Source organism: Lissotriton vulgaris, chromosome 3_1 (genome assembly GCF_964263255.1).
Source record: "Lissotriton vulgaris chromosome 3_1, aLisVul1.2, whole genome shotgun sequence".
NCBI classification, from domain to species: Eukaryota; Metazoa; Chordata; class Amphibia; order Caudata; family Salamandridae; genus Lissotriton; species Lissotriton vulgaris.
Genome location: NC_141689.1, coordinates 338,379,591 through 338,396,096, shown reverse-complemented (window position 1 = coordinate 338,396,096; position 16,506 = coordinate 338,379,591). Strand labels below are relative to the sequence as shown.

General features: G+C 44.1%; 1 protein-coding gene across 1 annotated transcript in view; it reads left to right on the top strand.

Moving 5' to 3' along the window:
* The window catches only part of CPLANE1 (ciliogenesis and planar polarity effector complex subunit 1), a 2,360,818-nt gene that overhangs the window by 1,292,079 nt on the left and 1,052,233 nt on the right, over positions 1–16,506 (top strand). The window contains exon 30 of the mRNA XM_086960545.1: positions 9,261–9,334. Coding sequence (XP_086816671.1) covers positions 9,261–9,334 — 74 coding nt within the window. The remainder of the gene's footprint in view (positions 1–9,260; positions 9,335–16,506) is intronic.

Sequence of the window (16,506 nt, the reverse complement as noted above, 5' to 3'; positions counted from 1 at the left end):
CAGGAGGTGGCGTCGTAAACTACGCTCTTCAAAGGCAAGAGGGGAGGCCTGGGTTTTAGTCCACTTTGACAGTATTGACCCAGAGTCAGGACTAGGCTTAAGAAAGGTATTTGCAGATGGTACATGGATTGTCCATGGAAATTAGATATCCCAGGGGGTGTGTTTAGCCAGCTCTTGCTGGAAAATCAGCCATTATGGATTTGAAAGGATGATGCACTCTGGGACAAACTAATGCCACACTCCACAGGATGTGGTCATAACTATGAGGAGTTGCCCTGCTCTCATTGGTCAGCAGTGACCTGGTGCTTGACCCAGAGAATGTTGAATAAGTAGCTGAGAGGGGCAGAGCCCTCCATATCTGCTGCTTGAAACTGAATGAAGCAAGAAGTGCCCTGCTGCGAAGTTTGCTGTGCAAAGATTTCTAAGGCCTGACCTCTGAAGACTGCCCCAAGTAAAACTGCAGCCCTGTGGATTACATTGCTGCCAAAGGACTAAGAGTGGACACCCTGCAAGCTACAGGTTAACAGAGCTTACTTGGACAGCCCCACAAAGATTTCTAAGCCTGGAGTACAGTGGATTTGTAAGGGTTTTGTCCAAGTGGATTGCGGCATTGAAGTTTCACACTTTCAAGGACCCTCTTGGAGATTCCAGAACCTTGGATTGTGTGTTGGATACTTTGGAACCCGCAAGCAGAACGCCAGGAAGGTGTTCTAACTGGACCCCGCTTCCTGAAGAAGGCGGCCCACTACAGTGGTGAGAATTCTTCAGAACAATTTGTAAAGGTGTGTCCCTGACAGAGAAAACGAAATGACTTAAAGGGGCACTGCTGGTTTCTAAGCACTAGAAAGTGACTAATCTTTAAAAATTCATATCTCTGGTTCCCTACAGTGGATTATTTTCATTTTGGTGTCATTTAAAAGATAAAAATATTACCTAATTTTATAAATTGGTGTTGTATTTTTATTTTGTTGTTGTGTCTTAATTATTTACTGAAATTGTGTTTTTAAATGCTTTACATACCTGTCTTTGAAGTTAAGCCTGTCTGCTCGCAGCCACGTTACCAAGGGTTGAGCAAAGGACTACTTTTCTAAGACCTATGCTGAGTCCTATCATGTGTTAGTGGCCTTATTGCCAGTGGCAGACCTACATTTGCCCCTACCAATAACCCACTTTCCAACAGAAGGATCCTCGCTTTAATCTGTAATGAGCGCTTCCTACTCACTCAGAGGAAGCCCATTCAGCATAATTAAAGTACATTTCGTGGCCAATAGGGAGACCTGAGGATGAAGCATGGCACCTAGGCAGGTGTGTGAGGGTTATCCTGACAGGTTTTTAATTACCTCTTCTGATAAACGTTTCTGGAAATGCTTATGGGGCACCGAAAATGAATAGTTTCTGTGGTGACTCCAGATGTACATATCTCTTGTACCAGGATTGCTGATTTGTGTTTACTATTTATGATTTGGAGGGTGCATCCCTGGTGTTCTACTCCCTTTTGCCCCTCCCCCTATAGTTTGAGGTGTTTCCCTTTGTATGTGATTATAGTCTCACCAGGTCTTGTTACTTCTGTCATGCAAATGGGAGCCTTCTGGTTCATTTGCCCAAAGTTCCGCTACTCAAAGTGAACCCAGAATCCTAGCTCGGAGATCATATGTGCTTGACTTATGCATGTGTGCTAGAGAAGTTGGTATGTAGTTCAGTGATACATGGCTTTGAATTCCATTTTTAACTGCCTAGCCTGCTCATGTGCCCAAGATAAAGGTCAGGTTTCTTTCTCTCCTGAGTTTGGAAAGACGGAACCCAGACACTGAAATGGAGAAAGAAGAGACAAGCATTGCCTTAGAAATTCGACTAGGTACTTTCTGATACAGAGACTGCCTTTTGGTGGATGGTAGTAGTAAAGGGTGGGACTGCAGTATCTATGTTCAGTGTGTGAGTGGTCTTTAGAGGAGCCTGATTGCTGCCAGACGTGGCTGTTGTTAGGATGCAGCCTGTTCACATCTTTTTGTGTTTCCATTGTGGGTCCTCTAGCCCTGAGTCAGCCCTGCTGTAAGGAGCGTTACTCAGGAGATAGTCTGAAAGGCAGCCTAAGGTGGACACATGAAAACTGAAACAACCAACACGGGTTCTGAAAGGGTAGCCTGGAAACCCACATCCCCGGTCTGCCATCTGTGTATTAAAAGGGGATCTGTTAAGCCACTTTTTCCTTTTCCAAGTTCTCTTCAGCTGAGGAGGGGTACTCTGCAGAGTAGTCAGAGGGCCACTCCGTACCAAGACTTGATGTGTGTCTGACAACCAGCTTCCCAGAGGGAATGAACCATCACCTGGGGTCCAAACTGAAGGAAGAATTGCTGATTCCTGTTAACCAAGGATTCCTGCGTTAGGGAAAGGGAAGCAGTGTGCCAACCCTGCAGGAGGAGCTGACCGTTGGATGGAGCCATAGCAATTGATCCTAGTGGAGGGATCCATCAAAAGCGCCTCACAACCTGAATCCTCGACTGGATTAGGAGCGCTGATTAAACTGTGCAGTTTGTTTGGAGGAGCTGAGACATTGCTAAAGTGCGCTATGCGCTGTCCTCGGCCATACCCATCATCGGCAGCAAAGCACTTGAGCTGAGTGTGTAAGATTGGTTGGCCCAAGTAAAGCCAAGGATTGATACTTGCATTTAGCACCTGCTGAGGGCCTCTGTCGACTGGACGGCATGACCGCAGAACTACCAATCAAGTGGCATATGGTTCCGAGCGCCCTGAAGGTATAAAGATTGTAACAAGAAATGACCACCTAACATGTTATCCCTGCCATTGAAAAGAGAATTTGACACTCCAAGAGGTGCTGCGTAAGAAGCTCTACTCTGAAGCAGAGAGCCTGTGTCTCGTGGAAATGTGCACTTTGTGCCAACGATAGCAGCTGGCAGCAGAGGTGCTGAAGATCTCACTGGCCCGGACCTGGTAAACTGGACTGTCAACTGCCTCAAACTGAGGAGGACCCAGTCTGCCTGACCAAGACTCACCAAAATGAAGGGACTGAGCCTGCTGAATCCACAGACCCCACTTGTGCCAACCAACCAATGGAGCCCAGAAGAGAGCCGCCAGCAGAAGCACCTGATCCTGCCACAGCCTTCCAGGGACTCACTGTGCGGCTGGCAGCTGCTCACTGAAGCAGGACCGCTGTGTGCTGTCCACCAGGCCCTGCCCACCGCCGGTGAACCTGCTGCTCGCAGGCGGTTCAGCAGGTTCAACACGGCCTCTGAGTTGCACTAGCGGAACTGGTTAGAGACTACACTGAATAAAATGCTTTCTTTATTTTGTACTCCTAATAGATGCTGTACATTGGTGTCATGTTGGTTTGAGCTTCTTTTGATAGGAACAAGGTTACTGTCTGTCTTTCCCTCTATTCAATACAACTGTAATTGTCTGTCAAAAGTTACTGAAGGCACAAGGTGCCCTCAGAGACCGTGTGCCATGAGAGGTGAGAGAGCACTTCAGCCCTAATAGAGATTACGCCACAGAAACCCCATGACCCTGAGACTGTGAAAATGGAGGAGATTGTGTGTGTGTAGAGTGCTTAGAAGGGAAGCATCCATTTTGAACCACATAAGATTACACCCGCAATCGGGTATTACAACATGTTTGTATTGTGTAGTATTGTACTTTCTGTGTAGTAAAGTACTTTTATAAAGAGAAGCACTGGACTGGACATTTAACTTATTGCACTGCCCGGGCTAGTGTTGAGTGCTGAGCCCGAGTAACCTTACATGAACCCCCCTGAGAAACCTGTCACTGCTCACCATTCCTACCACTGAAGGTCAAGTGCTGAAACGGTTGTACGTGGCCCATTTGGCAGAGCCATAGAAGTACAAGCCCTGCGAGAGTAAAAGGATATGACGTCAGAGCCCTCGGCTGTGTTCTAATATCCCATGACCTCCCGAAAGCAATCTGTCAGAAAATGAAACAATAAGAAGACACTCTTGGGTTTCTGACCTTGTGAATGGTGTCTAACTAGAGAAGGAACAGTTTTGCATAGATGAAGGCTAGGAACCATAAGCAAGTTCATGCTTGAATTGGTTTCCTAGTCATTGGCAATTAGTGTAATTTGTTTGAAGTCCTACTGCCAAATGGCATCTCCATACATAAGGAAGGCCTACTGGAAATGTCAGCCTGCTTAAAAGATGTATGCACATCTCAAACGTCCTTTTTTCAGTGGGTTTACTTCACACACTGTCGTTTTTAGGTCTCGCCTGTCGATGCGCATGCGCATCGAGCTTGCGAGACTATGGGGGCTTAAACAGTCTTTAACCAACTTGCAAGGAATCGTGGCGATTCCTTGCAGTGCCCGTGAAATTCAAGCTCAATGCGCATTGAGCTTAAAAGCGCGTGCACATGCCCCCAGCCGCCTGCCTTGCATGTATTTTCCCTCAGGCGCACTCCTCCCACACCCCCGCTCCGCCCCCTCCCCTGCCTGCCGTGTCGCATTTCTTCAGTTCCCTCAGCCGCACTCCAGGCCCCTGCTGCTTTCACACCCTCTCCCCGCTCCGCCCCCTCCCCTGCCCGCCGTGTCGCATTTCTCCTCCCCCCTCCCCTTCTCTGCCTTCCCTCCGTCTTGTCTCTTTTGGTCTTATTCTTGGATGTCACCGGATGATCCGTAGACTGTACCTGAGCTGGAACAACAACCTCCAGCAACAGTCCTTGCGTGACTCTCTTGTGACGCTCTTGTTTAGTGGTTTTATTATCTTTTGTTGATTGTTTATTGTATATTGTCTGTTGTATGTTAACATTTGTTTTTACTATCAGCCTTTGGCAGTTTTCAGCAGAATGGTGCTTGTGCTAATGACCATCTCGCTGCTAGATATTCACAGCCCTTTGCACCAGCTCCTTGCCTGCTCAGATTGACACCTAGAACCGCCGGATAAATCCAGATATCTGTATTTATGCATTGCTTACTTTCTCAGCTGTGTATTGAGCCCGTCTTTATTAGTTCTAGTCTCCGCTAGCGCGAAGCGAGAACTTTTGTAGGGGCTGCAGAAAATGCTCCCAAAGGCTTTGGAATACGGCTCGGCTGGCGGAGAAGCCCACAACTACAGTTTTTGCCACCAGCCACTTCATGCGCGCCCCACTCCCCCTACTCCTCCCACTAATTAAGACAAGAACATCAAAGCGACCGCAGCCGCTTTGTGGTTAGCGGCCGCGGTCGCTTTGTTTTTGTAGGCACGCAGCTATTACTTTTTTCTCCTTTCATTGTAGTCTTCCTTTAAAGTGTTGAGTGCGTCATGGTGGAATTGGTTTTCCCTCACTTTAATCGGCCTGCTCTCTTCCTCTTGTTGTATTTCTCCTCCTGTCTTTCACGCCCTCTTCTCTACTATTACACATCTGCTCTCAGAGCTCACACCTTAGTGCAGGACCTCTTCCCGGAAGCTGCTCTGATAATGTGTGCCTTACTCTTCCTGGTGCACTCACGCACTACAGATCTCACTCATGCAGACTTCTCTCCACGGCCACATCCTGCCTCTGCCGAAGACTAGAGAGCACATATCCTGCCCCCCGTGCCACATCTCTACTACCCCCTGCACTCCCCTGCCCAGATCTCACCACTGTTCCTTTACCTATGATTCCCCGGCGTCCCTTTGGCCTGTGTCCCCTTGTGCCCACACCCACCTCTAGCCAGATCTGCACTGCCCTTCCCCCCGCCCCCAGATCTCACCACTGTTCCTTTACACATGATACGCCTGTGCACGTCTATAAGCCGCTCCTTTTTCCATGCCTACCTCTTTCTAGCCAGGGCTGTGCTGCCCACCTTTCTCATGTGTTCACATCTCTCCCCTCTTGTGTCCTGCCTTTGTGGGGAGTGCTCTACAGTATCTTAATCGCCCTCCCTTTACACTCCTCTCGTCTCCATTTCTTCCCTTGTTCTACCTTGCCATGAGTGTCCGTGTGAGCACAAACTCGTCTTCACTATACAAAATCCACAGCTATTGGCTTTGACCATGCTCGGCAAACTTTTATTATTTTCTCCTTCTTAAGCAAATATTTCCAGTTAGCGCTTTGATAGGTGGCGGAAGTAAATCTGCCTTGCCTATTCTTTTACTATCTTTTCGCCTCTGGGCTGTTTACACAGGTCTCCGCTACTTCTGTAGTCTGCAGGGGGTACAGTGCTGCGAGCCATTGTGGGATTAACCATTGCTTTATGCAGTCCTGCGATACAATGCAGGGCGGTGCTAACTCCGCCCCTTCTAGTCGCTTATCTTTAAAAGCCTCCAGTTTCATGATAGCACACGGAGCTCCGCTTGTGTGCACAGCCCGTCTGTTACAGGTTTGTGCGAGCACACAGAGCTCCGCTTGTGTGCATGGCCCGTCTATTACAGGTTCTCGCTAGCACACGGAGCACCGCTTGTGTGCACAGCCGGTCTGTGTTCCAGGTTTGTGCTAGCACACGGAACACCGCTTGTGTGCACGGCAGGTCTGTGTTCCAGGTTTGTGCTAGCACACGGAGCTCCGCTTGTGTGCACGGCCGTTCTGTGTGTTCGTCTGTTCAGGCTCGAGAGCATGTGCACAAATCTGGGTTTTGATTGGAGGTGGCCACCAGGGCCCGTCCCCTCGAGGTGCACGCCAGTTTGCAGCTGTGTGAAGTTTTCCCACTTCAGTTAGTCTGGGTTGAGAATTGGTGACGCTGCTGTAGCATTTTGATGTACTGAGGTTCAATAGGACAGCCTGGGTCTTCATGTCCAGGTGAGCTGTGAGACATGTAACACAATTACACATTGCTTCCTTCTTTACTCAGCCCGGCCCCGACACCATCAACACTCAGCGCCGCACCACCATCACTCGGCAACACCACAGCAACAATCAGCAACACCACAGCAGCACTCTCTGCCACAACAGCATCACTAAGCACCACCACAACAACACTAAGCACCACCACAGCGACAATGAACCCAAGCACAGCACCACTCAACAACACACAAAATTACCACAAAAACACTCTCCACCAACACAATATTAATAAAAACAATAACAGATTAAATATGCAACAACACTTCGCCACTAAAAACAAACACAGAATCATTAACAACCACCACAGAACAACTCAGCACCACCACAATAACATTCAACAACACTACAGCAACACTTATAAATTCACCATCCAAATCCCAAACAAAAAAAAAATGTGAAATCAAAACTCACCACAAAAAAAAAAGTCAACCCACAAACAAAAAATTAACAAACAATCGGACACAACACTCAAAATGCAGCCTCAAAATAAAATCTCAAATTACTACCTCAAAATGCAATGCACCACTACAAAATAACACTCAAAATATAAACTCAAACACCAGCATCAAAATTTACGCTCACTCAATATATCGCCATACACAAAAACATAACACTAATACAACGCCCTCTCTATAACACTATATCAACATCTAGCTATCGCCCTCTATCTATCTATCTATCTATCTATCTATCTATCTATCTATCTATCTATCTATCTATCTATCTATCTATCTATCTATCTATCTATCTATCTCCCTCACTCTTTCGCCCCTCACTATATCCATGGCACCTCACTCTATCAATCTATCGCCCTCACTCTATCAATGTATCTATCACCCCTCACTCTATCAATCTATCGATCTATCGATCTATCGCCCTCACTCTATCTATCACCCTCACTCTATCTATCGCACTCACTCTACCTATCGACCTCACTCTATCTATCTATCACCCTCACAACATCACTCAATGCAACCATTCAACAACAACTGGTTCAAATAGGTTCGATCAATGTTTAAAGCTTTATTACAAATGTCACAAAAATATGTTAATATTTCACCTCTGTTATTGGATTTTCATCACAATAAAATACACTGAACATATTCTTCAGAAAAGTTATTTAAAATAGTTTCAGATATTGCTATTATAAATTACAATCTTTTTTATTTCAGTCTTAATTAATTAAAATGTTTTAAAACCATTTGTATTTGCTAGATAAATACATCTAAGTCACGTACATACAAAACATGTTGTATTAGAAATGCTATAGGTGTCACATTTGAAAAATTTTAAAGTATTGGCATTGTAAATGAAAAAAAAAATTGCTATTTTCAATACCCACACATTAAAAAAAAATGTCATTTACAAAACCAATAGCTCCAACTTTTTTAATGCGAGACCTATGCATTTCCAATGCTTGTTAAGGATGTGCCTTTTTTGATTTGATGCCAGGAAAAGTACTAGTTGTTACAGGAACAGCAGTCATGTAAAGTCTCATAGAGACGACAACCCTATGCAAAACTATATATATTGTGTTCTTTCCTATCACTGAAAATTCAAGAATTAATCATAATTTTACTCTTTACATTGTACTCATGGTTTGAAACCGCACACGCATTGTCAGTAGATATTAGGAGGAAAGGAGTAACGATAACGCGTTTGAACTGCATCCTTCCAAAACTTTACAAATAATCGGACTCAAGAGTATTGATGTCCTGAAAAGATATTGAATAAGGCAAAACTTGAAGATGCTTTTTTTCTTCCTGACATGGTGGCTAAATTCTTAGTGGAGGATCATCTTCTTTGTGTCCCATAAAATTAGAATTATGAAACTGGTTCGTTCATCTTTGTGCCTTATCAAGTAAGTGCATGGTTTAAGGGCAATTAAAACTTGAAATGAGTGCATTGTTAACTTGTATTTTTGTGGTTGTTCTCGGAACTGTCCTCGCTTTTTTTTAGAGCCATACTAAAATTCCTGATTGGACCAAATTCCCATTGTCTGTGGATCTTAATTTGTGCACTGATATATTTTCATTGGGCGGTTGGTAGTCAACCTAAGGGAACAGTCCATGCTTTCAAGTTGGGAGGTTGTCAGATGCTTCAGTAAGCTTTGCATCCTTCAAGATGGTCGCTAAATGCCAAGAACTTAAGAACTCTGTGGAATTTTAATGTTTTTGTGACCTGCTTTGTGAATTTACTTTTTTGTCTCATTAAACGTGAGTACTACATTAGACATTTGCAGTGGCTTGTCTGTCTTTGGGTTTAGGCTTATAGGGTTAATAAATCCCAAACTCTGGTTCATGCCAAATCCAGACCACGTGTATCTCAACTGAAAATCGTTTATCTCCAAGAAGTGATTTTAGTGTTATGCATTTACCGTCCTTCTATAGAACACAGCTATTAAAAAAAATGCATTTTTAATTGTAGTATTAATTTATACTTGGCTATGCTTACTAGAAATAAAATTTGTTTTTGCACTTTTTACATTGTAGAGTGTGGAAACATTTGAAATTCCTTGCAGAGAATCAGAAAGTGAAATAATAGAAGAAAAAAAGACGCGCTACGAGTAAGTACAATGCAAAATACTTGACTGCCTACCTTTGCCTAGAGCTTTGTTATCAGTATTGTTTTTTTGGCTCACATGCGCCAGCGTTGACAACGCCATAACCTAAAGCGTGGCTCAATGGTTAGAGCGGCAGACCCTGATGCAGAGGTCTGGCCCGGGACAAGGGTTCAATTCCCGCCTCGGCGGCTCTTGGACTCAATTTCTCCGGACTGGATAATTCTCGCCTCGGTGCCTAGTCTAATCATGGGTCCCACTCTGTGACTCTGGGCAATAGCTTGCTTAATCTCCACAACGGCCCCAGCAGCGCTGTGGATGCCTGGCTTCACCTTGGGGGTGCCCAGGAGTGGACATTTCACAGGAAAGCCAGGATGGGTTCCACAGCGGTATGAATACAGCGCTACGAGGCCTCCGGGTAGAAGTGCGCTATATGAAATACACTACATTTACAGATGGGTCATAATAGGCTTGGTGACAACTGAATCAACACGAACTTCAACATATTATTTCTATGGGATCATTTACTTATCAATTAATAAAACATATTTTTTAACATAATTATTGATATGCTAAGCATAAAAACAAGTCAATAAGAAACCCCAAAAATATGAACTCTGAACTGCAAGATCTAAACATTTCTTTAAATTAAAATAGCACAAGTCCACAAACATTTGCAATAAATGACCCATTCTTGTCTTTGGATTATTTCACTTCCATCTTAAACTACAAACTAAAGTGCACTATTCATTTAAATAAACGATTTTAAACATTTCATAACATAAACAGCTTTCATTGAAAGCAGAATTACAGCCTTTCCAATCATACTGTCAAAACAGTCAACATAAATTTAAGGGTGAATATGCATTCATGCCTAGTTGTTATGGCCCGCGACCGTACTGCCCCTGTTTTTATTAATTCCATGATCACCCACTACCACCCCAGTCGCAATCTTCGCTCCTCCAGCCAGGCACTCCTCAGTGTCCCCCGTTTCCGTAAGTCCAGAACTGGTGGTACCAGATTCTCTATTCTTGCCCCCGCTTCTGGAACAGTCTTCCACTTACCATCAGGTCCATCACTGTTTACCCTCACTTCCGTAAGGCGCTCATAACGCATCTGTACGCCCAAGCCTTCACAACCCTGTAATTCCCTGGTCGCCTCCTCCATCTGACACTGTCCATCTTTCAGCGCCAGGAAGCCGCTTGGTCACAGTGCGCTCAAAAAATATTTTCAACTTCAACTATTTTCAACTTCATTCACTCACTTTGTATTTTCCAAAGCACGTTTAAAACTCAGGAGCGTCCAAGCTCCTTAATTAAGTTTGTGGTATATGACCGGTATAAAGGAACAATCATAGGTGTGCATATCATATACATTCATCACATATACTATTATGTATAAAGTGAATACATAACAGGTAACTGTGTTTTGTGCAGCATAGGAGCTCCCTTCGTTTCATAACCAAAGCACACCATCTGTGGTGTCCCTCAAAGCTCATCCCTCAGTCCAACCCTTTTCAACATCTACATGGCATCACTTTCGACATCGTCAGATTGCAGGACAATATTATCATCATCTCCTACCCCGACGAAACCCAGTTCATCCTCTCTCTTTCAGCAGACCCAACCTTACACAGCTGTATAAAGAATGGCTCTGCCTGGATGAAGAACAACTGCCTGAAGCTCAACACGGGCAAAACTTGAAGTTCTAATCTTCGGCAAACACATCGCCCTCTGGAATGACTCCTGGTGGCCATCGGTACTCTTACACACTCCCATTCCAAAGGACCAAGCCCTCAAACTCTGCATCATCCAGGAATTCAAACTCTCCATGAAACGTCAGGTCAACGCCGTCTCCTCAGCCTGCTTTCACACTCTGCATGCTCCACAAAGTCTTCAAGTGGCTCCCCATCAGCACCAGGAGAACCGTGACCCAGGCCCTCATCACCAGCCGGCTGGATTACGGCAAGGGACTCTCTGCAGACACCACCACCTGCCCATGAGGACCCACATCACTCAGCACTTGAAGGACCTTCACTGGCTCCCCATCTAGAAAAGATGCCAATTCAAGCTTCTGACCCATGTCTACAAAGCCATTCACGACCAAGGACCCACCTACATGAACTGCTGCCTGCATTTCGACCGACCTCCCAGGAACCTCTGCTCCACACACCTCACCCCACCTTGGCACAGATACCTCGCAGAGACCTGGCTTGGCAGTTCAGGCTGGACTGTACCCATGAGGCACAGGGTCAAGACTGATTTGCATATAGCTGGCTTTGAACTGAGGTAGCGAAGTGAGCTAAAGCACGATGATGGATTCAACCCAGATCTATGACTGGGTGAGTATCTCAAAAGTTTCAACGCTCCGTCCATCATCAACTTGTGTTTGCTTGGTCCGCCCTAATTTGGCATGGTATGCCCAGACGTGGATCCCTTGCTCACTTTGCCACTGGATTCAAGCTAGCCTGGCTGATGAGGGGTGTTTCCCCAAAACCAGTCCCACGATGCTGGTTTCCGATTCAGGGAAGACCTGGCTTAGCAGTTCGGGCTGGACTGTTCCCATGAGGCACAGGGTCAAGACTGATTTGCATATAGCTGGGTCTGAACTGAGGTGGCGAAGTGAGCTAAAGAACGAAGATGGATTCATCCCAGATCTGTAACTGTGGGTGAGTGTTGCCTTGTGTTTGCTAAGTTGATTTGTAAAGTGTACTACCACCTGCAAGGGTATCCTGCCACTGGTGTCAAGAATCTATTTATCCTTAGGAGGAGAGAGTACCATGAAAAAGTCTATCAGAAGTGAAATATTTTCTGGAAAACCGAACAGGTTTATCCTAGCAACATTTGAAATCTACATTTCAAAATCATAGGTGCAGAGGCAGGGTAAAAGTATAAAAAGGTTAAGAAAAAGTGTAACCTGAGACTAATAATGTAAACAGAGTGCAAATAGTCCTGTCCCTTTAAGAACTCCAATTAGTCCCTCTACTCAGGATGCTTTGTACTGTGGGTTTGCCTCACCCATTTAGTTCTTTTTTCTGATTCCTGTGAGAAGGAAATGAGTGCACGTCCGGTTTTATGCCGTTGTTTCTTCATATTTTAAATCCATGAAACACAATTTAATTTTCACTTGCCATCTTTAACAACTGCCTGTCGAATTACTTAATTTGTTTCCACATTTAGAGTTTTTCCTCTCAAAATGCCTTCTTTGTTTGAGAGGTGTTCATCCTTGGCAGAAAGAAAGTAGTCTGAGCGCCTTACAAGATCTGTGTAGTGTGTCTTCCTCCTTTTTTTTACTGCACTACCTGCCAATAGATGTTAAAAAAAACCTTAAGGAGAGGGAGCGCATCAGACGTTGAGGAGTGCTTGGAAATATGAAGACTGAAGAGGAGAGGACAATGAGAAGCAGCTTGAAGGCCAACTTCTCAAGCATCTCTGCCTAATAAAATCACACTCTGACAAGTACTCCTCAAGTGAGACATCTTCAGAGAAAAAAAAAAAGAAAACATCGACGTCATAACTCTACACGTCATTTTAAATCAATTTCAAGAATGTAACAGTTGACATTGAGAGCCTTTGCCCTAATATCTTTGCTGTTAAAGGTGGGTCCTACACTAAGCAAAATATTGCTCAGAAATGGGGGGCAGCACAAACCCCAACCTTGACAGAGTGGTGTAGAGACATGGACATGATCATGGTGGCCGAAAAAACTACATATATTCATAGAGGACGTCCCATGAAATGGGGGATCATGTGGGGCAAATGGAATGAATACAGAGGCCATATATGTACCCCTCCTGCCATAGACCATGGCTCAGACGATGAAGCACAATAGGCGAAACTGTGTAACCTGTCCATCACTGTATAATTAATTGCTTGATGAGATGTTGTCAACATATTCTCTCCTCTAGAACAAATATATTGCAGATCCTATGTTAAATAAAAGAAAAAGTTTTTTTTTAAAAATAGGTGAGTTCTACACCTTCCCACCGCAGGAATATGGACAGATATCAGCGGTCTGCAGGACTTACCAACTTTTTGATATTGAAAACAATGGCATTGGTGATTATCAGCGTCACAGCCCTGTCCGTGATCCTTGTCACCATTGAGCCATCAACAAACAACTGGCTCACCAACAACATCAAAACATCACTGTTTCACATTGACAGTACTGATGACCCCCACATAAAGTCGACTTGCCATCAGAATCACAGTTGGCGTCAAAGTGGGTTCTCATCAATTTAGTGTAGAGAGATCAGACACAGGTCTCCATTTATGTTGTGTTTTTCTCTTTCACGTACCAATCAATAGGCACTCTGATAGCAGGTTTGTGACCATCTCCATTTTCCTCTTTGATAAGAAAGCCAACTTCTGGAACCCAATCTGCAAACAAGCGTCTTCAGAAGATGAGACCTCTTTTATCACTGAAACTTCAACCTTTGCCTTCTAAACCAATCACACTTATTATACCATTTGACAATACAGTTGAGGAATGCCTTAGTCCCCTGCAGTTACCTCCTCTGAGAATTGACAGCTTCATTGTCTCGTCCATGTCTTCTTCCACCCAGACTCTCTCCCAAAATAAGGGTTGATACATCTTCACGAGGCTCAAGATCTTCCTTTTCAGACACCGATGATACCGATTTATCGTACACGCCAACATCACCGACAGCTTACCCATCTCATGCATCCCCTTTGAATGTCATTAATACTTTTTGTGAGGTTTTAGCTAAGGGTGTTTCAAAACTAAATATTCCTTTTGAGACTTCACAACCAGTTGTCTTGGTTATCCTTAAGACTCTTCAATCAAGAGCACTCCAATACCTTTGCTTTCATTGGTTGCAGGCCTTTTGAATATAGCTGGAGAGACATTTATAACACCTGCAAGGATAGAACTGGCTACTCCAGAACATTTAAATGGCTATGAAGCCCTACAAAGTCCTACAAAATTCTGATTTAATAGAAAAAAAAAACTGGACTCTAATATTGTCACTTCAGTCAGAAGACAACAGGCATCAGCCCCGGAATACACTATCCTGAAACAACAATGGGACTTAGCAGAAAATAGGTATGTGGTTCCTTCACAGTTCACCATAAAAATGCAAGTGCCACTGCTCTTTTGTGTCATTATCAAAGGGATATAATGGACTGTATGAAGTAGTTTGTAAACTATTTGCCTAAACATTGTAAGCAAGATTATTTAGAACAACTCAGTGAGTGTTCTCTGGTTTATAACCAGATTATTAGCATTTCAGTGGTCTTGGCAGATCTAGCCTCCACTTCCTATTGAATCTGATTAATATCATTAAAGGCTAACACTCGTGAGGGTAGCTAACCTACCATTTACCGGCGCATCTTTATATGGGCAACACGTGGAAGATGAAATTTCAAAAGATGACAAATGAAGCGGAAGCCCTACATGCATTTAGCTCAGAGGAGAAGAAACCCAAAGCAATATCGGAAGCAAGCAAGCAAGATCTAAAAACCACACCAAAATCATTAACACCTAAAAGAAGACATCCATTGGGGAGACCGTGACAACCTTCAACACCATCCCCTCTCCAGTTGTCCACAGCTGTGGGTGGAGAAGTCTCTCTTCATCTGGAAGAAAGGCCCAGTATCACAAAGGAAAGGTGAGTGCTAAGTATTGTATCTCAGGGATATTATCTATAGTTTGAAAAGATGCCTCTGTCTATGTCTATGCCACCAAAAGCAACAAAAAAGTACCAACCAAAAATGCTAGGCGAAGCAACTTATGCTCTACTTTTGAAAAAAGACACAGATAAAGTTCCACACAACCAGAAAGGTCAAGGCATGTTTTTGAGATATTAATTAATGAAAAAGAAAGCCCCAAAAGCAGGATTCAGACCAATCCTAGACATAATTTTGTTAAATAAATAAACCAAAAAGGAACTTGCAGACAATCTAAGTCTACAAGTAAATTATAAAAAGTCACAACTACTCCCAATCAAAAGAACTAACCTATCTAGGAGCCAATCTGAATCCAATAAAATAGTCTATCCTGCGAAGGAGATAGTGTCATCAGTCTGGAACAAATGCAGTTCACTGAAAAAGAAAGTCAGGTCAAGGCCCACTTAAAGAAACCGTCACTCCTGGGTTTTTTGTCATCTTGGAGCTACATTGTCCTTTAATGCAAGATTACATAACGGCTGTCTCCAGCAATGTCTACATGACCAATGGAGTCAGAAATACCACAATTGAGAAGATCAGCTGATGCTTTCAACTACAGCAATACAAAGTAAGCTTGTGGTGTGTCAGAAACAATTTGATACAAAGAGTTCCCTTTCCAAAAAGAGAAAAAAGAATAAACAATTGAAATAGATGCTCCCTTCATTAGATGGGGAAACCATCTGGATCTTCTCAACATCCAGAGCAAGGTCGTCCAATATGAGATGTGAATTTGGCAAGGCACTATAATAGGCTATTAGAGAAAAATCAAAGGTGCGTTGGAGTATCTCTGTAATTTGTGGTGATCAGGGGCTAAAGAGAAGTAAAGATTGAGTCAGTGAAGACATGTGTATACGCTCTTTATTTGAAGGAGGGAGGACTGGTGGAGATCAATATGGATTGTCTACAGCAAGCGAGATGATGCTCTTTTATATTTCTAAGTCAAACACTCAAATTATCCAAGAGGCGGGGCAGAGTAAAGCATGTTTTGGAGCGGTTGAATATTCAATTACTTATACTCCAAATTCATCTTCTAATACTTTAGTGAGGGGTGACTCTAACACTTTACTACATACTTAATTTTCTTTTGGATCGCCCCTGCCATGTAATTGTTAACCCATCTTGTATAGCGTAACATCTGCCTCAGCGAAGAGACGTCCCTCGCTGACTCCAGCAAGACATATAGACTAAAGCCTAAGCCGGAGGGAAGAGATAGGTTTTGATAGCCTTCCGAAATGCCAGATGGTCGTCCAGACAGCCGATCTGGAAGGGAAGGGAGTTCCAGAGTTTAGCCGCTAAGCTGCGAAACGACCGTCCCCCGGCGCGTACGCGTTTCACCCGAGGGACGATAACCAGGCATTGCCCCATGGAGCGCAGATGGCGCATGGCTGTGTACGGGCATTAACAGATTTGCCAGAATACCCGGGGAAGAGTACTTCAGAATTTTAAGGGCTAGGCAAAGGGCATTGTATTCAGTACGCTTGGCCATAGGCA